This window comes from Nannospalax galili, unplaced genomic scaffold (genome assembly GCF_000622305.1).
Source record: "Nannospalax galili isolate Female #2095 unplaced genomic scaffold, S.galili_v1.0 scaffold302, whole genome shotgun sequence".
Lineage (NCBI taxonomy): Eukaryota > Metazoa > Chordata > Mammalia > Rodentia > Spalacidae > Nannospalax > Nannospalax galili.
The window spans coordinates 3,967,184-3,990,176 of NW_008350120.1; the positions used below are offsets into that span (position 1 = coordinate 3,967,184).

Consider the following 22,993-nt stretch of genomic DNA (forward strand, 5'->3'; position numbering starts at 1 on the left):
GCTCCTCAAATCACAATATGCACAGCCAGCTAATTGATGGAAACGTCCAGACTTGGGTTTCAGAGTGGTATAGATGCTGCTGTACCAAAGCTCCTTCCTACCCATCAAAGAGCCAGCGCCACACTAGGGCGGGCTGGGGGCTGCAGATACCCACCTGCTCGACTTTGCAGGGGCCAGGCAGTACACTCAGTGGTAACAGCACGCTCCTCAGGCCTGATGTCCAGCTTGCAGCCGGTCACCAAGGAAGCCTGGAGATGCTGCTGTGGTTTCTAAGAAGTCACTATGGCTGGAGGCCGATGGGCCCTCTAGTGCCTGTGCAGGATTTCTCTGGACAGCGGCAGGCCCTGGGCACACTCTCCACTAATTATTCTACATTTTAGAATAGATACAATTGGCCCGAGTAGGTTTTGTCCCCTGGATGTGTCTCCTGAACAGGCCATTCAGTGTGAGACAGAGTTTATGAAAGACGGGAAAATACAGGGCCAGATCTGTGACTGTTGGAATCAGCTTCTGTCTGGTGTGTGATAAAGGCCACTGCAGCAGCTTTGCGGGCGGAAGGTTCTGAGGCAGCCATCGAAGGCCACCACATTCCAACCCCAGCACGGTTCTGGCCCTTGGAGTGTGCGTGGTATGTGTACATGTCCGTCTCTTCTCTGGTCTTTGCACACTATAGGCAGCCCTGTTATCTACCTCTGCCTGGGCTGTGCATTCTTGTGTGTGTGTCAGAATATTTATGTAGGATGCATGTCCATGTTTGGGTATGTGCAGATACGTGTGCGGGTACGTGTGTGTGTATGTGTGGCGGTCAGAGACTAGCATGAGTATCTTCTTCAGTTACTTGGAGCTCACCAGGTAGGTTAGGCTGGCTAGCCGATGAGCTCTGGGATCCTCCTGTCTCTGTCCCCACCCCAGCACTGGGGATACAGTCTCTTGCTGCCACTCCTGCCTTTTTATGTGAGTTCTGGGGATCTGAACTCCGGTCTTCATGTTTGCACAGTAAGGACTTTTCTGACTGAGCATCTCCCTAGCCTGGACTATGGAGTCGGATGCTCCTTTATCAGCTGTTAGAAAAGTGAATATGTAACTCACTGGTCCCAGAGAAGGCGGAGGCCCCACCTGGCACTCACTCCAGCTGCATCTTCATTAGAAACTACAGGCAAAGAGCAGCTCAGGGTGATCCTTCTCACCTGTATGTTGACAGGACCTATGGTCTTTTTCTACAGAATGAAGAACCTGTTTTCTCCAAAGATGGCCGCAAGTTTTTCTTTGTCAGAGCGATCCCGCAGGGGGGACGGGGGAAGTTCTATCACATCACCGTGTCGTCATCCCAGGTAACCCCACTGCCATCGGTGGTGACTGTGCCGCTGGTGCTGGCCTCTTGCAGTGACCACACCCAGCCTTCCCCAGGATCCCTAGGAGGCCGATGTTGCGTTTGGGTTGGGGGTCGGGGGGAGCGTGGTACTTGTCCAAGTGCAGGAGTTCTGAGCAGGGCTGTGCCGAGGTCTGCGTTTTCTATTGGCACTCAAGGACGTGAGCATGAAGCATGAAATCATACATTTCTAGCAACGGTGGAGGTCACTGGGGCTCATTGGTGGGTAACGCTGCAGACTCGAGCTGAGTGCTGAGTGGCCGACTGCCCTTTCTTACGTGCTCCCTTTCCTCACCTGCTGCTCTGGGTTCCTCGTGAGTCCCCCACCCCCACCCCAGCCCCAGCCCCCCTTCACTTTGAGCCCTGAGCAGATCTGGCCATGTGACAGAGATGCCATGCAACCTCTCCTGTTCTGGTCCAGGCTCAGGGGCCAGTGCTTCCAAGCGGGGACCTCAGAGGTTAACCTCAGAGGTTAACACACACCCCAAGTCTAGTGGATGCATCCCCTGTGCACAAGTGACCACACAAGAGCTGCGGGCACTGAGCTTTGGGATCTCTGCCCTGAGACACAGGCAGCAGGGGTGGGAATGTGCCAGATGCTCCTGGTTCAGCCCCATCTTGAGTGCAGACTTGATTTTGCAGCTGGCAAAGGATTGGGGCAAGTAAATAAAATACACTTAGGAAGAAGGCCAGTTGGAAGCACTGTGGGAAGGAAGTAGGGTGCTCGTGTGTGTGGTGTGAACTCAGCATGTTCGGGAGAAAGGCGCAGCTGGGAGGGAGGAGGGAAGGGCTGGACCACTGCAGGCAGAAGTGATGATTACTGTGGATGTAGGCAGACATTTCCGTTTTCAAGCCACTTGGTCACATGACTCACAGGGTATCCACAAACTGTTATCTGTTCACTCTGTGGCCTTTGTTCTACAACCACAGATGGCTGTAGTTTCTCACTGGGACTGTTTCCCGGAGGATTAAAATGTTTTGATGCTTTCATTCAGCCCCACTCTCTGAATCCCTGCAGATGATCAGCAATCACTGACAACCCCTTAATACTCACCAGATAGTGGGTCTCCTCCCTGCTCCTGGCCCCACTCCTGGAGCCTCCGGGGGCTATACTGCCTTCCTGAGACCATTCACACACTCAGCTCCTCACACACACAGCCAGCTCCTGGGGCCACGTGTTGGCCTCCATCAGCTGAGTTAGAGTCCATTCACTCTGTGCTGGCTCCCCACAGTGCGTACAGCCCAGAACAGCTGCCCACCGCTGCACCTCAGCGCCCCCAATCAGCTACCAATGGCTCCTACTGGGGTGGAAGTTTCTAGTGACTACCCCACCTGACTCTGGGAGGCACTTGAGGAGTGTGCTAACCAGCAGGAGTCACAGTCCCTGCGGAATCTGGACCTCAGCAAATGATGGTAGACCTTCCCTGATTCCCTCCCTCCCTGACTCCTTCCTGGTCTCACCTGAGCTCATCCTTCCCCTACCTGGTCCTTCCTCTCTCTTGGACCCCTAGACAAACAACTCCACTCACTAAATTCACAAATGTATTGGCAGTGAATGTGTATCAGTGGGAAGAAGGAATGGGGTGTCGGGGTCAGGACCCATGGAAGGGACCATGTGACACTCCCATCACTGGCACACAGCAATGGGCCTCAACCCCATCACAGAGAATGTTGGATTCGAGCCTGGCCCAGAGAGAGGTGCAAGAGGGCAGAGGGGGAAGACATTGCCTCACTCCAGCAGCCCCGGGACGAGGACTTGAAGCTGAAGCCAGTGTCTCCTTCCTCACACGTTGTCTGTATTTCAGCCCAACAGCAGCAATGACAACATCCAGTCCATCACCTCCGGGGACTGGGACGTGACCAAGATCCTGTCCTATGATGAGAAGCGGAACAAGATGTGAGTGAGAACTTGGCCAGGGTCCTACAAGCTAGCTCCTACGCTGCAGACCCAGTTGTTTCTAGTCCAATAATGCCTGCACAGTGTGGCCCATAAAGGCCGCCTCCTCTCTCCCAGATCATGTCACTCACTCCTACATTCCTAAGCTTCTGTGAGCAGAGGTCCTGCCTGACTCAGCAAACTCCCAAAGCTGCAAGGCACTATGACAAAGGAAGGTTCCCACAGACCTGTGAGGTGACATGGGGTCACAGGGGTGCTCACTGTGCAAGAGATGTTTACTGAGTCTCTGCTAGACGTGGGCACCACATGCCAAGAGCGTCCCCTGCATTATCTCACTAATATAGTGGTTATATGTGGGGATAGGTGCACTTCTCCATTTTAAAATTAAGTGCATGTCATGCAAGCGTAGGACTTGAGTTTAATTCCCAGGACCCACATAAAAAGCGAGGCATGGTAAATCTGCCTGTGCTGGGGAAGAGGGTCCCTGGAGCTTGCTGGCCCCCAGGTCCCAGCAAGAAGACCCTGTCTCAAAAAAGCAAGGTAGACAGCTCTTAAGGAATGACACCTGAGATTGACCTCTGACCTCTACATTGCACACACATGCACCTGTACATATGTACAACTGCATGCACACAAACAAATAAATAGCAAGATGCAGAGAAATTAAGTTGCTTTTTCCAGATTATTCAGTTGGTGACAGAGGGAGCTAGGTGCCATGCAGACGTGGGCATCCAGACCCAGTTCTGCAGCCACTGCTGCTTGACTTTACTACTCACAGAGCAGGAGGGCCCAGACAGGAGAAAGCCAGTGGAAATGTCTTCCCTGGTCCACGCTTGATGCATGGACTCATAGAAAGTCTTCTTGGGTTCCTATCCTCCAGGTGGTTACTAATCTGGTAGAGAAGTCCCCATACTCCAGGTGTGCTCCATCTCCTCCCTCACCCCTATAGGACCCACAGCTCTAGGACCACGGTCAGTACAGGAGACACGTCAAGCTGCAACTCCCTGCACAGATGGGCCCCCCTGCCTGCAGCATCTGGCCTTCCCCTGCCCTGGCCATGAGTGTGGCTGGAACTGACCTGTGAACACTGCCCGCTGTACAGTAGTAAGCACTGCCCACTGTGCAGGCTGCGGGACCGTGTGGTTCCTGAGAAGCACAGGGCTTGTGGCCAGCTAACCCTGTACATCTTCATCTTCACAGCTATTTCCTGAGCACGGAGGACCTGCCACGGCGACGACAGCTCTACAGGTAAGTGGCTCCCCACCACTCACACACAGGGCTGTCCTGACCTTGCAAAGCTTTGCAGCTGATAGGAGGCCACAAGGAAAGTCGGCTGGCTATGAAGCCTGGAGAGAGGGTGAAAAATGCCAAGGCCACTAGATGTGAGGCCACACACACACACACACACACACACACACACACATACATTCTCCTCTCCAGAGGCTCTGCTGGTCTTTCCTTGTTCCTATAGTCAAGTGTGACCTGGGGAAGTTGCTCTCCCCCTGGGTGTTTCCAGGACAGCAGGGTCTAATCTGAAAACTGACCAGGGGCCATCAGGGAGGAGGCGGCTCTGGGTCACCTGTAAGCTGCTGCACACGTGGTGTGTGACAGGACACATTCCATGACCTCAAAAAGGGCAGAGGATGGATGGGCGTGCTGGGCGCTGGGAATCCTGGAAGGGACCAGATCTAAGGTTACCATCATGGTCGGTGTTTCCTGTTAACTGTTACTGTTCTCATGGGAGGGGGCTTTGTCCTGAGGTGATCTTGGCCCAGTGTTTCCCACTAGTATGGAAGCAAGAAGAAGTACAATACTGGACAAGTCTGGACACTTCTAGCTAGGAGGAGGCTGCAGCTGGCTGCTCCCTGAGTGTGCAATGCCTGCGGTGTAGACCAGAAAGGCTAGAGAGGCCGAGACAGAGAGTCTCCCCTCCAGCTAGTGGACTCTACACCTAGTATAAGGCCAGCATGAGTGAGCAGGGCCCTGTAATCACCTTCTTGTTTCTCCCTGTAGACTGTTGTTGACCTCTGCAGGTCTGCTAGGACCATAGAAACCAGGCCACCAACTTTATCAAAAGCCCCTTCCCTGTGACCTACAGCATGAGAAGCTTGCCTCCTGTCTCCCGTGACAACCTCATTGTCACAAAGCTAGGCTCCGCGTAGGGAGCTGTGGTTACAGAGGAACTTTCCAGCACCTCCTCATCTCTCACTGTGTGGAAACACCTTGGGCCTTCCTGATCAGGTTACACCTGACCAGGTGGTTCCAGGCGGCACCTTCAACCGGTTCCCACTCACCCACCCCTAAGCAATAAGCAGCATCTCCACCATCCTGCCGGCAGGAGAGCTGAGTTCCAGGAACAGAGCCAGTTCCCTGGTGGTCACGGAGCTCCTGTCTTGGTACACTGGCATTTGGCACTCAGATATCTGGGATGTGAAAAATGGCTCCACTGTTCTCAAAGTGCCAATCATCAGCTCAGAGAGTCATTTACGAGGATATAGTGTCAGGTGATGGTGCACATGACCACTCTAGATGAGGGCATCCATGATTAGTGATAGTGCCCATGACCCCACCAGGAGATGGTGCCCGCGACCCCACCAGGTGCTGGATGACACCCACAACCGTGCTTGGTGATAGCACCCATAACCGCACTAGGTGATAATGCCCACGGCCATGCTAGGTGACGACACCATGGCCTGACCAGACGCCCACTCCCATGGCTTCGTTATGCAATGCACCCGGGGAAGCATGGGTTGGGAGGGCTTCTGGGAAATGAAGTTAGGTATCCCCGTGAAGATTGATGGAGTGAGGCCTGGGAGGTCGCGGTACGGTCCACAGGACAGGTGCACTCTCCTCAGAGGAGCGTGTGAAGTAGCTAGAAGGCGCCTGCTGGGAAATTCAGGCCTTGACCCCCCCTCGTTCATGGCTTTGCTCTTCCAGCGCCAACACGGTGGACGACTTCAACAGGCGGTGCCTGTCGTGTGACCTGGTGGGGAACTGCACCTACTTCAGTGCTTCCTTCAGCCACGACATGGACTTCTTCCTGCTCCAGTGTGAGGGTGAGTGACCACCACCCCCACACCTGTCCCAGGTGGATGCGGAGGTCCAGTCGGGTGTCCGACGGGCAGGAGGTGCCGGGCTGAGTGTGGGCCTCATTTTACAAGGATTTCAGCTTATCAGAGCTTTCCCTCTACTGAGCTACAGAGCATCTCTCACTGGCCATGAAAGAACAGAAATCCGTGAGCGACTTGGGATATCTCACACGGGGCTGAGCCTGTGCTCTCCGTAGAGATCACAAAACAAGCTCAAGATCAGCTTTTCCAGAACATTGCAGGGTGGGGTTTACCACGAAAAATTCACAGAAATTCATGTTCCTAGGACCCAACTCATTGATGATTTGTCCCAAACATGCAAACGTGCTTTTTTATACTGATTGGTTGGTTGGTTGATTGATGGATTGACTGACTCGGAGAACCTGGTGTGTGAGATTTCAATCACAGCCTCTGTTTGCAAAATCAGATGGTTCTCTTCAAACTGAATCCCAGGAACATGATTCATCTCCATGAATGTTTCTCAAAAGGACTCGGAGGATCCTGAGTCTAAGAATTTAAAATGCCACCAGGAAAATGGGACTCACAGCCAGCCAGACACTGGTGGTTTCCCGCAGAAATTTATAAACTTTCTTCTTGGAGCCAAGAATAGAATTATTGCTCCCACTTCCTGTTCTGGGTGGGAAAGAACAGTCTGTGTTCATGAGCCCTGCACAGCAATGCTCTTACCACAATTAAAGTATGACCATTCTGCTTGTTGTGTCTCCTACTATAAATAGCTCCTGGGACCCCTCTAGGCCCACTACCAGGCTGTCTCATATTCCAGAGAGACAAGAGATGAGGGTAACGGACAGCCAAGAAGTAAGGGTTGGACACAGTGCTTAGAATTTGGGCTCTGCCAGTTCATCTATGTGATCTCGGGCATGCGAGCTAACCTCACTAAAAACACTATGTTCTCATTATGAAAACCAGGGGAGTGAGTGAGGGTGGCTGACTTGTGATGCTGATGTGAGATTAATCGGACAAACCTGAGAAGCACTCAGTGAGATTTCTGTTAGGATCGTAATAACCCGCAAAAGCTTAGTGATCAGTGAGGGGCTTTTTACACATCCTCTTGCAAGCAGTTCACGATACAGAAGTTGGAGCTGAGACCAGAGATGGTTCCCCTCCCTGAAATCAAGTGCACAGCATTCCTCATTAGAGGCTCCAAAGGGGAGAGGGCATTCTGAGAACACATCATCGGGGTTCCTGGATCTCGTGCACACACTAAGAGGTTAGAAAGCTCCACAGGTGCCCACAGGTGCCAGGGTCACGGGACATTAAATCAGCCATCTATTGGGTATAGAGAGTAAGTGCCGGGTGACTTCAGGAACCAGGGTGGCCTCTGCAGCTGGTTTTCAGCCAGAGTTATGAAGTAACCACACTTAAATCTTCTGTGTCTCTCCCTCTCAGGGTCCTTCCTGTCTTTTCCTTCACTCTTTCGGGGGCTGCGTGCTTGCTGCCCTGTGCACATCCTGCCACTCGGGATAGTATACACTACCTGTGCTGTGCTCCTCCTGGTTGGGCAGTCTGCAGAGCAGTGAATGAGGCAGGGTTGGAAGATAGTGACCAGGAGGCTGGGGAGACAGCACAGCTGGTAAAGTGCCTGCTGTGCAAGTCTGAAGACCCGAGTTCAGCTCCCCAGAACCCATGTAAAGTGCCAGGCAGAGCCGTGTGTCCGTAACCTGGGCACTGCCTGGTGGAGACAGATGGATCCCTGGAGCTCATTGGTTGGCCAGTCTAGCCAATCAGAGACCCTGTCTCCAAAAAGTGGAGTGCAATTGAGAAGGCACCCCAAAGTGTACAAAGGTTTGCACACACACAAACAGTAATAATTAACAATAATAAAGGGATTGAGACGCCAGCCCTGCTTTGGGAAGTTGCTGGCTATAGTGCTGAGGATGAGCAGGATTCTGAGGCCAAGTGTAAGCTCACTGAGATACCATGAGAGACCAGTTGTTGATGTCATGAGGGATTGATTGGTGCTGTCTGCCATGCAAGGTAGTGAGGGGTGGCAGCCGTGTGTTGTGTGTCCATCACATTTGGGGCAACCATCCCCTAAGAACAATGGATACTTCCTTAATGATGAAGCTCCACAGTCCACCTCACCTGGGATGGGATGTATGGAATGGGGTGGGGTGGGGTGTCACCTACATCTTCCCACAGAGTCAGGTAAGGCAGGCTATTTTGATGGGTCTAAACCCCTAAGGCATTCTGGGATAAGAAGGCAGAAAGTCATCAAGAGGCACAAATGGAGGCTGCTACCCAAAGGACTGGACACAGCCAGTCCAGAGAATCTCCCAAGGGAGGGCTGCAGCCTGGGGTTTCTGACTAGATGCCTCTGTCACATGTGGCTTTTGGATCAGGCAGGGCACATCTCCAGCTTCCTCCACAGTGTCCCAGGACACTACTACTTAGATATGGAATGAGATCAAAAGGAGATAGGAAAACCTTTAGCCCTGTGGACTGGTCGAAGGAAGTTAGGTCGCTGGGGGTGTGCCCTTGAAGGGGGTCTACTAGAACCCTGGCCCCTGCCTGTCTGTCTCCCTTTCACTTCCTGGCTTCCACAAAGTGAGCATCTCTGCTCTGCCACATGCCGCCGTGATGCTCCCCACCCTCCATGGGCTCTAAGACACTGCAGCCAAGCAGCTGAGGTCTAGGACCCCTGGAGCCATGAGCCAAACTAAACTTTTCTTCTTTATGAGCTGAGTTTCTGGGGTATTTTGTCACAGCAGTGAGGGAGTAATATTAATCACACCCCTACATGGTACAGATTGCTCTATAAGCAGGTATGTCTTTCACATCCTGACCCATGTAGGACTTATACGTCCTGCTTCAATCCAGATAATTTGCAAACAACTCATGAGTAGATAGATGTAAAGTTAGAAAGATAATTAGTAACCTGCATGCTCATGGATAAAAACATTATTTTTGAACTTGTTTAATGGCATCAGTTAGCAGCAGCAAAGTTGAAAACAAATTGTTGGGCCAGTAAGATGATTTAGGGGGGAAAGATACTTGTGGCCAAGTCTGACAACCTGAATCAAATCCCTGGAACCCACATGGTATAAGGAATCCATGCCAGTAGTCATATGACTCTACCCATGCACTGTGGTGTGCATGTACACAGACGCACGCATGCACACGCATACACACAAAATAAGTAAATGTTAAGAAATCCTTTAATAAAAATGAGCAGTTTGGTTCCTTAAGCTGCCTGGCCCCCCCTGGGCTGCTCTCTTGTTGGGTTTCTGAGGCATTAACCTTGGTTGCCCTTTTCAGTTTCGAGTTTGTCCAATCGAATGTTTAAAACCAGGCTGGAGGCACCTTGGAGCCTTGCTGGTATGTTTGTGCACAGGAACATCTGTTCACGTTCTCAGACATGTGGAGCAATTCCCTCTGCGGCTGTGTATATTGATAACAGGGAGGTGGATCCTGAGACAGGTCATAGCCTCCGTGGAAGCTCTGGGAATATTTCAGAAGATGAGAAGATGTCCCCCCTTCCTTAAGTGCAGCCAGGCCCCCACCATGCACACAGTTGGACCCATGACACTCCCAGTGGCAATGAAGCGGATGCCACCTGTGGCAGAGGAACCGCTCAGCACTGTGCTGGCGCCTTCCCCATCCCGAGCCCACGTGGCACCTGGTGCCGTGTGTCTCCTGCAAGATGAGAGGTTGTGCCCAGTGATAGGTTATTTGTAATGACAATTTAAAGTGGGGGCGTTCTGCATGATGGTGGTGTCTCTAAAATCTCTCCATCTCCTCATTTCCCGTGCTCGTGCTCTGGTGAGAAAGGCTTTCTTGGTGCTGGTCACTTCACACGCACTCCAGATCTCCCATCGGTCTTTGCTCCTGGCTGAAATGACCAATGTTTAAAGCATGCTTCTGTTCAGCATAGCTTCCCCAGTACAGGGTTTCTCTTCCAAGTAATTGATAGAAGAAATATAGAAATAGAAGATAAACGGGGGCTGCTTCACCGCCGGGGACGGGCCACAGACCAGAGGAGTGGAGAATTTTGAAAGTAAATGCAGCCTACTCTTCTGATTCACTTTAAGAATTTGAATTCTGGCACACAGGCAGGTCAGAGGTGGCAAATGCCAGGACCTAGAACTGACCAGGGGTCCTGGGGTCCTGGGGTCCGAGGTTGTACCAAGGCCCCACCCTGCTCTCCACAGTGCTTCCATCAAGAGACCTGGTCATGTAGCTTTCAGAGAAGAGGGGGGCCATGTCAAGGTTACCACAGCTCTGAGGGACAGCCTACCTTACCGTCTCCACCCCAGAGTCCTGGCATCAGCATCTGCAGAAACCAAGCACTGAGCACAGACCCTCACCTGGACATGAATGTACCAAGGACCTCCCAATGCATATGAGAAGTTGGGGAGAGGCCTTACTGAGCATGTGGGAAGGAGATCCTGGGAAGAGGGTTGTGGCCCACCTGTACCAGCTGCCAGAAGTCTGACTGCAAGTATCCCAAGATTTCTGAAGGCATCACCTTGATCACCAGAAGTGAACTGCAGGTCTCACACGTTCACCAAAGTTGCTGTTTGAAGGTCAAAAGCAGACCTAAGTGATTGAACAGACACAGTAGTTGTTCACCCAGTTTCCTAAGCAAAGCCCTGGGTACTGCTGGGTGCTACAGTGTAGGCCTGCTCTTTTAAGTTTTTTAATATTTTATTTTTATTTTATGTGTACGAGTGTATTGCCTGCATGTATGTGAGTGCACCCGTGTCATGCAGTGCCACGGAAGTCAGAAGAGGGCTTCAGATTCCCCTGGAACTGGAGTTAAGGATGGTTCATAGCCGCCATGTGGGTGCTGGGAATTGAACCCAGGTCCTCTGTGAGAGCAGTCAGTGCTCTTAACCACTGAGCCATCTCTCTAGCCCCTTATTTTTTTTTAATTGACACAAAGTCTTTGTCTAAAACTCACAATCCTCCTGCCTCACCTTCCCAAGTGCTGAGATCACAGGGGTGTTCCACTGCCCCCAGCAACATCTGCTTTTAGAAAAGTTTTACATAGGAGCATTTTAACATAAAAGCTTAAGAGTGAGGCCTGGGCCATGAGAGAGGGCACAGCCAAGGAGCTAAGAAGTTTCAAAACTGCAAACTATTGCTACATGAAGCTGAATTCCAGGGCCACGAGTCCTAAAATGGGTTATTTTTTAAGCTAAAAAAGAAAAAAGCTGAACACAATGGTACACACCTGTGATCCTAACACTTGGGGAGTCAAGGCAGGACAGTAGTGCACACCTGTAATCCCAACAGTTGGGGAGTTGAAGCAGGAGGATCAGAAGTTCAAGGCATCCTCAACTACAAGGGAGCTCAAGGCCAGCCTGGGCCACACGGGACCCTGTCTCAAAAATGTATGTGTGTGTGTGTGTGTGTGTGTGTGTGTGATGACTAGCTATTCATATACATCTGGATATGATGGCTCACATTTGTAATCTCAGCACTCTGTACATGGTTTATATGCAGAACAGCCAAAAAAGACCATGTTTGTGTGGGTAGATTTCACCCATGTTGGTATGTGAAGATTGTCTTCAAGGACACGAGGATGCCACTATGCCAGCTATCAGACAGTTTTCCTTCAGGAAGCTGCTGGGACACTCGGTGCCTTCAGTCACTGAGTTACTTTTCTGTTGCTACGATAAGATGCCCCAACAGAAAGCAAGTTAGAGAGAAAAGGTTTATAACCTGGCTTCCATTTCCTGAAGGGATTCAGCCCATCGTGACAGGGAACGAATGGCTGCCACGAGAGGCCAGCCTAGCAGTGAGGAAGCTGACTGATCCGTTTCATCTGCACCCAGAAGTAGAGAGGGAGAAAACAGGAAGTGAGGCCAGACTATAACCTCTCAAAGCCCACCCCAAGTGACACACTTCCTCCAGCAAGGCTCCACCTCCTAAGGGTTCCATACCAGTTGGGGACCAAGTGTTCAAATGAATGAGCCTGTGAGGGACAGTTCACATTCAAACCGTAACAGTCACCAACACTGACACTGGTCCATTGAAGAGGAGAGTTGTACACCTCTTTCTTGAAGAAGTCAAGGCACAGATGTGCCGATGACGTAGCCGAAGACACTAGTTAACATGGAGTCAGGCCCCCACTACCAAGTGGGTACCGTCAATTACATCCCACTTATTCATGCATTGAAGTTCCATGTGCTGGACACACAGTACGTGGCGAAGGAACAAAGGAATCAAGCCTACAAGAGTCACAGGAAAAGGCAGGAAACTAAGCAAAGGTCATAGTCCGTTGTAGCTTCTTTTCTGTTGCTGTGATAAAACTCTCCGACCAAGATCAGCTCAGGGGAGGAAAGGGCTGATTGGCCTTACTGTGGCATTCCAACATCATCTCTTGGTACTCTGAAGAACTGCATGGCCTGCTACTCCCTGATCATTATTTCTGGGGGCATCTGAGAGTCAGGTCTGGGCAGGAGGCGGAGGTGTCTACACAGGAAGGGGGTGGCATGGGGTGTGGGCCTGACTCTCAGATGCCCCCAGAAATAATGATCAGGGAGTAGCAGGCATGTTGAGGGGTTCTTCGCTGGGGACAGAGATGGGAAAATGCTGCATTTGCAGCATGTTGAGGGGTTCTTCGCTGGGGACAGAGATGGGAAAATGCTGCATTTGGGGGATAGATTCAATGAGTGAGAGTGTTGGTGGTCACGGGGGCCAAGTTTCTAGCCGAGTTTCTAGCTGTTGGGATTAAAGGTTAAAAACGTGGTGGGGCTGTAACAGAAAGCTAGAGTGAAGGCCTAGTGGGTGCTGAGCCGGGATGCCAGGGGGCCATCTGGGAACCTGGTTTCTTAGGTGCAGTAGACCTTCCTGCCAGAGCCATGGATGTGAGAGAGTTACCAGGGCAGTCAGCCAAGCGCAAATGGAGCGTGAGTGCTTCGGTGCCCCAAGTTAACTTCCTGGATTGGGTGGTGGAGGCAGCCTTGTCTGTAGGAAGCACTCAGCCTACATTTGGGGCTAGCCCAATACATGAACCTGGTATGAGAGAGTCTCACCAACCCAAGGTGTGGTACTGGAGATTGAACCTAGAGCCTTGTGAAGCCAGGCAAGTGCTTTACCACCAAGCTACGTCCCCAGAAGAGGCTCTGAAGGGATGCTGCTGTGCTTAAGAAAGTTCCAGCCATCCTCTTTGCGTTTCTGTGCTAGTTGTAGCATGACTATTGTTTCCTATTTAGAATCAGGTTTCCCTTTTAGTGACAAAGCTTTCTAGAGCCTCGAGTCATGTGATCACTGCCATGTTTCCCTGCAGGCGGACCCTCATGGTCTCCTCTGGTCCTGTTAAACTGTTCTAGTCTGCTTTCTATTGCTGTGGTTAAAAACACTAACCACAAATAACTTGAGGGTGAGAGGGCTTATTTTACTTATAACTCCCAGGTCACAATCCAACATGGAGAGAAGTCATGGCAAGAACTCAGGGCAGGAACCTAGAGGCATCAACTGGAGTACGGACCACGGAGGAACGCTGCTCACTGGCTTGCACCCCTGGTCTGTGCTCAGTCTGCTTTCTGATACAACTCAGGCCCATCTGCCCAGGGGTGGCACCACCCACAGTGGCCTGGGCCCTCCCACATCAATCAACAATCACCCACATCACTCAACAATCAAGAAAATGTCCCACAGACATGGCCATAGGCCAGTCCAAAGGAGGAAATTCCCCAGTTGAGACACCCTCTACCCAGGTGTGTCAAGTTGATGACTGAAGCCAGCCAGCACATACACTGATCATAGGAGAACACAGCCATGTAGACTGCTAGATCCTAGCACTGACCTGACACATTCATGTCTCATCATTATCACAAATTAACCTTTTGAAATAATCATGCGGCCTTGTAAAAGAACATGCAATTCTTCTCCCTGAAAAGGTTGAGACCCTCCCGGCATATTGCTCAGTGATATCTCACACTTCCAGGGGAGGCGCCTCTACTGGCTGCCACTTTCCCCTGAATAGGCCATCACCGTCCCCTCCCTCATCCATCCAGCTTGTTACTGAGGACCTGCTCTCTGTAGACAATGAACCGGATGCTGGGGTTAGGGAGTTACTGAGAGACACTGCCTTTGAGGGACTCGGGTGGACGGGAGCCCCCATCCTGCACCTGTGTGCAGTTTCTAACTGGATTTCTGGAACTCTGCTGGATCCAAGCGGCCACACATGCATGTGTAGAGCCTTCGGACTTGGGGAGCTGCTGACACACAGGGCTGAATCATAAGTATGGTGGCTTGGAGCTGCTCTGCAAGGCTCAGCCTCTCGCTCTCCAGCAGCCAAGCCTCCCCCCGCCACCATGTCACAGATGAGAGTGTCAGAGCCAAGACACGTAACTAGCAGGATCAGAGCCAACTCTGGAGTTGGGTCTTCCCACCCCTGCTGAGGCAAAAGCATCTCCTTTGCTGTGTAGAGAAAACTAGCCTGTCCAGAAATCTCCTGTGGAGCTTAGTGTGGAAGCCCCTGGTCCAGCCTTCCACAAGAGGGCACAGAAGCCCTGCACATTGGTCCCCACAGGTCCCACTCCTCGCTCTCCCCGGGGTCTGTGGAGTTCCCTATTTCCTAGTGCCAAGGTTTCCCCAGGTATAAACCCCACCACCTGAACTGAGTATGTCCAACTCCCAAAGGGCTACCGAGAGCTGAGCCCTGGCTTTGAGAAGGCCTTCCATGATGCCCATGTTTGGCAGACACTGGGCTGATGTTAGACACACAGACATGAAAGATAGAGGGACCCTGCCCAGAATCTAGGATGAGCAAAGTTGGGGAGCGGTGAAGAAGGCTAGCTGACTGCAGCCACGGGCGTTTCCTCAGAGCTTCTGCCCAGGGTGGGCTGTCTCACCTGTGTGGTGGGTGCTGACTACATACAGCTGGAGGCTCTGAGAACTTGTGAGCCGCTCAGAAGGGTGAAGGACACAGGGAGCTTAATGTTTACAGGGCCAAAATATACAGCCAGCAGGCTCACAGCAAAGGCGGAATACAGCACATTCTCTGGAACGAACTGTTAAGTGTTTGTGATCGTTTTGTCAACTTGACTCAGCCAGGAAAGGTGCCTCGGTGAGGAACTGTCTGCATAAGGGATTTTCTTAGTTGGGTTCATTGAAGTGGGAAGACCCACCCTGAATGTGGGGGGCACCATTTCATGGGTTGGAGTTCTGGACTGGAAAAAGGAACGAGCAAGCTGGGGTCAAGCGTGCGTGCCCTGTCTCTCTGCTCTTGATGGAGATGACCAGCTGCTTCCAGTTCTGCTGCCTTGACCTCTCCATTATGATGGACTGAGCTGGATAAATCCTTTCTCCTTAAGCTGTTTTTGTCAGGGTGTTTTACCATAGCAGCGGAAGGAACTAAGGCCATTCCATAGGTAGCTGAGGAGGGACGTGTCTGATGGCTGGGAAGACACCAACAGGAGAAAAGACAAGAATCAGGGACGAGACAGCATGACCGCCTCATGCCTTGGCCTCCATCTGTAAGTCTGCGATAATGCCACCTGCTTTGTAGGGCTGGGGTCTAGTTTTCTACTTTTAATTACATTTCTATTTATTTCGTTGGTAGGAGCAGGTGCCGTGATGCATGACATATGGAGGTCAGAGGAAACTTGGTGGGGTCAGTTCTTTCTGTCACCATGTGGGTCCCGGAGATGGAACTGAGGTTTTCGGTCTTGGTGGAGTGTGACTTGACCCACTGAGTCATGGCTCCAGCCCTGTCATCAAGTTTGTTTACTAGTACAGGGTTACTAGTGTTGTCGGTGCTGCTGCTGCTGCTGCTGCTCATAGTAACGGTTGTGACGGTGATGATGATGGTGCTGCTGTTGATGATCTTGATGTTGGTGACGGTTTTGATGATGTAATGATGAAAAAGATGCTGGTGCTGTTGCAGTGTTATTGTTGGTGTTGGTGATGCTGAAGAGGGGGAAATGGTGATGATGGTGATGGTGATGATGGTGATGGTGATGATGGTGATGGTGATGATGGTGATGAGAATGAAGATGCTGGTGCTGATACTGAGGAGGAGGATGTTGTTGTCTCTGCTCCCCCACACTCTGACTCGGTACCTCCAAAGTGGAGTCTTTGGTCGCTCTCACATACCCCCCGCAGCGAACGAAGCTCACTTTCTATCTGATGACATAAATTAACTCAGCCATTAGTAGCCATTAATAATGGCTATTACATTTTAGACTAAAATGACCAAAGTTTCTGATGAATAAAGCAGATTCGTATGGACACAGAATTTTTTTTCTGTGGGGGTGGCTGGCTTCCATGGTCAGTGGAGTGGATAAGGAAGAGCAGTCCAGCTGGACCATCCTGGGAAGTGCAGGATGCTTGGCCCATCTTCAGGCCAAGAACAATGGGGATGTCTGTCTTCAGATACTTACCTTCCTGTTAGATTATCAGCATGGTTTCAAGATGTAAACAAGAAGGAAAAACTAGATGGAGAACTTACCTGGCCAGAGAACCTTTAGCCCAGCAGGCAGACTCCCTCCTCCCCTAGGCTTCCTACCTGGTGTCAGCCTCTCCCTAGAATCCCAAACTACCGAGGAATCTTTACCCTATGAACAACAGCTCCCATCTACTTTACTTTACATTGTCCAAGGACTGCAAAGAAAGTCCATTTCATTTAGCTGATATGTAGATATTTTACACCTGAGAGGATGAGGCTCAGAGATCAGGACTGGACACTTGTGAGTGGGAGAAACGAAGATTGAAGCCAACATTTATGGTTTTAACAGTTCCCACCTATTCTGCATCTGTGGAATGGTATAGAGTTAAGAAGCAAAGTTTGGGGGCTGGGGAGATGGCTCAGCGGTTAAGAGCACTGATTGCTCTTGCAGAGGACCCAGGTTTGATTCCCAGCACCCACATGGTGGCTACGAACCATCCTCAGCCCCAGTTCCAGGGGAATCCGAAGCTCTTTCTGACCTCCATGACATTGCATGACACAGGTGCACTCACATACATGCAGGCAATATACCCATACACATAAAATAAAAATAATAAATTAAAAAATATGCCAGGTGTGGTGGTACACGCCCTTAATCCCAGCACTTGGGAGGCAGAGGCAGGCGGATCTTTGTGAGTTGGAGGCCAGCCTGGTCTGCATAGTGAGTTCCAGGACAGCTGGGACTACAAGGAGACCCTGTCTCAAAAAAAAGACCAAAAAAATATAAAATATATATTTAGAAAAAGAAGTAAAGTTTAACCTATTTGCTGCAGGAGTGGCCATTGTTTCTGAACCTGAGGTTGGAGTAGGGGAGCCTAGAGGGCACAGGCATAGGGCATGGACACCTGGGAGACAGTCTGCTCAGGTGGAGGCCAGTGGTGCTGTTGCTGGCCTTGGTGTGTCTTACAATTTAGTCTAAGTAAGATAGATACCCACAGAAAAGTTTACAGCAGGGGAATGAGTTTACAAACAGGGGAGCATACACCATGTGTGGCTTTTCTAACAACAAAGTCAGACCTGCCTCAACATGGATTGATTTGTGCCTCTGAACTGTGCTGACAATGCAGCCTTGGTACTTGCTTCAGCGGTACTTGCTTCAGAGTGTGGCCTTGCTGCAGGTATCATTCGATGAGGACCTCCCAGGGGAGGGTGGCCACTGCATCCCAGAACACTGATGTCCTTAGAAGGTAGAGACATGGATCCACAGAGATGCCAGGATGGGAAGGAGGCATGTACAAGCTGAAGCATGCTGGCCACCACCAGACACCGGAGGAAGAGAGGAAGGTTGGTTCCTACAGGGGTCACGAAGAGCACGGCCCTTGGGTGCCATGATCTGGGTTGTGAGTCGATTACTACTGTTTGAACCATGTAGTCTGTGGGACCTGTGAGGATGGGCACAGATGCCATGCCTAAGCACATGCCCTTCAAGGCCCTTCCCAGCCAGCTGAAACTGCATTCTGACTGGAGGTTTGCTTTATGCAACAAGGAGCAACACTTCCCAAAACACATTCCTTGGCCCCGGGGGTGGGGGGCAACTCTAAGGCTTCTGACCCCCTCTGAATCAGCAGTGTCCACCCTCTGTGCCTCGCCACACTCTGAAAGTGCTGACGCAGACTTAGAACCATGACGAGGGAGCAACCAGGTGCCACTTCCTGCTTCCAACGCTGGTTTTCCTCTTGATTTTCCTGGTGTCAGAACTAGTTCTTAACAATTCTCTCGCATCACTTTAAGTCCGTGATCTGTCCTACGCTGAGTAGCTTAGTAACAGTCACCTGTGTGCCTATCGGTACAGCTGGAGGCAGGTGGACTCCCGTGCCTGTGAGGGTGTTGGCCTCTCAGCAGAGGGCGGGATAATGATCACCTTAGCACATAGCGACCTTCAAGAGTGTTCCTCCTGAGACTCCTGCACCTGCAGCCCTGCTCTGACCCACCAAAGCCACTGTGCCCGCTCTCTCGGTGCCACTCAGAACTACCTCTGGCCTGGTGGCTCTTCTTTGGTTCCTGTCACATAGTCAGGAGCCCCTGGCAGAGACACTGATTTTGCCCACCCCTGTGCCTTCCGGGGGTGATTGCTGATGCCCATGGCCCTGTCCCACCCACCCCCAGCCCACATGGGGAGCTGGGCCTCCAGACAACAGTAGTATGTGCTGGAAAGGCTGCTGTTTAAAAGAGAACATCTGTTCTGTTCTGCCACATGTTAGCAACACAGTTATTAAAGCGAGAGAAAATTAATTACAATTGTCACTTGTGTGGCTGTTCGAATTACCCTGCCTCTTCCTCTCCACAGAGCACACATGCGTGTCACACAACACTTCACTGTGGTGTTACGCATCATTGGTTCTGTTTAAATCATCCTTAATTGCCCACCAGTGTGACAAAAATGAAGGAGAAATTGGGAGGCCGAGATTTTCTTTAAAAATAGAAAAAATTGAAGGATGAATTTAAGAAACAAGCCCTAGGCCAGCATGGAACAGCTGTATACATGCACATACATATACAAGTCACACATTCTCACACATGCACAAATACACATGTATGCAAATCACACCTGCACACTCACACAAAGACATGCACACACATACAGTCATATACCTGCACACATGCACAGACACATGCATGCACACATGTGCAATCACATACCTGCACACATGGACACTCATACATACACATGCACAACACAGTCACACTTGTAGATACACACATGCACATTCATATGCACATGAATGTACACATGTGAAGTCACACAATCACCCACCTGCACACTCACGTGCATATGCACAATCACACAGTCACACAGTCACACACTTGTAGCCACATACATGCATACATGTGCAGTCACACATCTGCGCACATGCCTGCACACATGCAGTCACATGCCTGCACACATGCACATTCACATACACATGCACATATACAACACAGTCACACGTGTAGACACACATGCACACACATGTACATATGAATATACACACGAGGTCACACATCACCCCCTGCACACTCACACACATGTGCACACAATCACGTAATCAAATACTTGTAGACACACATGTAGACATGCACTCACACATGCACACACAATCATGCAGTCACACACTTGTAGATATACACATGCACACACGTATACATACACATGCACACATGATTCTGCTTTTTTTTGAGAAAGGGTCTCACTATGTAGACCAGGCTGGCCTCAAACTCACAGAGATCCACCTGTCTCTGCCTCCCGAGTGCTAGTGATCAAAAACAGGAGACCATGTCCGGCTACCCTGCCTTTATAAGAGCAGGCAGATCATTGTGAGATAGAGGCCAGCCTGGTCTATGTAGTGAGTTTCAGGCCAGCTGTGGCTACAGGAAGATCCTGTCTCAAAAACAAACAAACAAGCTGGGCATGGCAGCACTACCTACAAGCCCAGCACTGAGGAGCTGGGGGCAGTAGGCACCCTGGGGCCAGCTGGTCAGCCAGGCTAAAAAATCAGTATGCTCCAGGCTTGATGAGAGACCCTGTCTCAAAACGTAGCATGGACAGCAACTGAAGACAATCCCCAGTGTTGGAGTCTACAACCCCGCATGCACATGTGTATATACATGAACTTGTTCATATATACCACACACACCCTAGTCTCTTAAAGAGTCTTCCTTTAACCCTCAGCCACCACTCACCACACTAGCATGACCATCCGCCCAAGGAGCCCTGGGAGCAGAGCATCCGTGAATTCGTGCCCAGAGCTCCTCAACAGAACAAACAACTAAGTTTGGACATGCACAAAGACAATGGTCACGGGCACAGCCAGTCACGGGCACAGCCCCTGGGAGTTCAGGAAGGATGGGGAGTGTCCTAGGCATTCTGCGTGAGCCATCACTTAAGACTCCCAAACCAAATACCCACTAATGACAGTGAGTGACGAGTCCACTGAGCCAGCGAGGGTATCAGAGGGTGACTGTCGAGGCCTCTGCTGCACGACACCAGCATAGCAGGGAGCAAGTCAAGTACGGCCAAGCTGCCCAGGCGTAAATGCCACCCTTGCCCCCAGACAATTCTGTGTCAGTTTTTTCACTTGTGAAATGGAGTGTCTACCTCGTGGGGCCACTGTAAAGAACAAGTGAGTTACTACACGCAAACACTCAGAACAGTGCATGCCTCCTAAGAATAATAAACCAGCACCACAGGGTCTGTAACTGATCTTATTGTTACCGTTACCATGGCCACAGGCAAAGGAGGAGACAGAAACTGTCGAGGAGGAGTTTGGACAGAACACAGAAGACACTGTGAGGGGTGTGCAGGATGAGGACAGGGAAGGGAATTCTGGGAGGGAAAAGCAGGTACAAAGTGTGAGGAGCCCAGCCTTGAAGAGAAGATGAAGTCAGTGTGGCTGGGGCCATGGCCACAGATGAGGACCAAGGAGGGCTCGTGTCTCATACCAAGGTATCGACCCATCTGTGAGCTGTGGAAATAACCTGAGTCCTGATCAGAAGGGGCTGTGGTGAGAACTGTAAGCCTTGGGCAGTAAAAACGTGAAAGGCAGAGGATGTAACCATGGAGATGGGAGACTTTGAGCAGGCCCAGTGGAGCCCTTCCTGTGGTAGTCACATGAAGGAGGGGAGGGAATGGAGAGAGAGAGAGAGAGAGAGAGAGAGAGAGAGAGAGAGAGAGAGAGAAGAGAGAGAGGAGAGAGAGCACTAGCTAGCTGCTTTTGGTCAGGTGTGTCTAACCCAAGGCATGGGCCACATGTACCAAGGAAAGTCATGGGTGTTGAGTCAACACAAAATTGTGAACTTACTCAAAACACTGTGAGAATTATTTGCATGTTGTGACTGAATTGTGTGGGCCTCAAGCATGGACTTTGCAAAAGACAGTGTTGTAGCATAAAAAGCTTGGAAGCCGTTGGATGATGTGGTTGTTTTTATTGTCTTGTTTCTTGGAAACAGCATCTCAGGTTAGCCTTGAGAATGCCCTTGAATTCCTGACCCTCCTGCCTCACCTCCAGAGTGCTGGGGTTATAGGCATGTTACGTGCTCCATGTCTATAGTACTGGGGATGGAACCCAGGGCTTCATTCCTCCTAGGAAAGCGCTCTTTCAGCCAAGACACACCTCTGTCCCGAGGTTTGCTTGCTCTATTGCCTTGAGCTCAGAAGAAAACGTGGATGATTTTGTATCTCAAGTCATTTCTGCCCAGTGCAGAGAGTTCAGGGGGTAGGGGATCAGAGCATGACTCTCACGTCACCCTGAGAGCAGATGTATTACTGCACTGCCCTCGGGACACACCCAGCAGATGGCCAGACAGGGTCCCAGTGCCAAGCTCTGAGATGAAGACCTGGGTTCAGCCAGCAGAGCTGAGGAGGAAGACGGACAGAAAGCCTCAAGAATAATTTCCACAGAGGTCGGCCAGAGACAGCATCAAGCACCGCTGAGGATAAAGGACGCATCAGTCACCCTTGGAGGAAGTGGTGATTTGGAGAACCTGGAGTTCCTCACCCACTATAACAGTGTGTCTAGATGAGTACCGTCCTCTCAGCTGAGCTCACGTTCCCACCAGGAGGATGCCGCTCAGATTTTGGGATTCTTCTAAACAGGAATTTGAAGATGTTTCTGTTCAACAACTTGATCGTTGACAGGGTCACCTGCTCATCCTGCTGCAGTGCCTCCATCACCAAAGGTGGCTGGCATGATTTAATGCTTCTTAAAAAGAAAAGCTAGGTCTAAGCAGGTGATTGGCAGCTGTGAGGCTAATGACGAATGTCACCCTGAAGCCTCAGCTGACCTGGAACTCACTATGTAGACCAGGCTGGTGTGTCTATGAGAAGAGACAACCTCAGTCAGATTGGCCATGGGCTTATCTATGAGGCATTTTCTTTCTTTTTTTAAACATTTTATTATTTTTATTTTGTGTGTATGAGTGTATTGCCTGTATGTAGATAGGTGCACCCATGTCATGCAATGCTCCCAGAGGTCAGAAGAGGGCATCAGAATCCCCTGGAACTGGAGTTACGGACGGTTGTTAACCGCCATGTGGGTGCTGGGAATCGAACCTGGGTCTTCCGCAAGAGTAGCCAGTGCTCTCAACTGCTGAGCCATCTCTCCAGCCCCATATTTTCTTAATTGTTAATTATTATAGGAGGGTCCAGTCCACTGTGGGTGGTGCCATCCCTGGGCAGGTGGGCCTGGGCTGTCTAAGAGGGGTAGCTGAACACACTGGGGGGGGGGGGGGGGGGGGGC

General features: G+C 50.8%; 1 protein-coding gene across 1 annotated transcript in view; it reads left to right on the forward strand.

Annotated features, from left to right (window-relative positions):
• Dpp6 (dipeptidyl peptidase like 6) overlaps positions 1–22,993 on the forward strand; it is a gene marked incomplete in the record, with an annotated part of 754,370 nt that overhangs the window by 676,638 nt on the left and 54,739 nt on the right. The window contains 4 exon segments of the mRNA XM_017801700.1: positions 1,224–1,331; positions 3,175–3,266; positions 4,467–4,514; positions 6,204–6,322. Coding sequence (XP_017657189.1) covers positions 1,224–1,331; positions 3,175–3,266; positions 4,467–4,514; positions 6,204–6,322 — 367 coding nt within the window.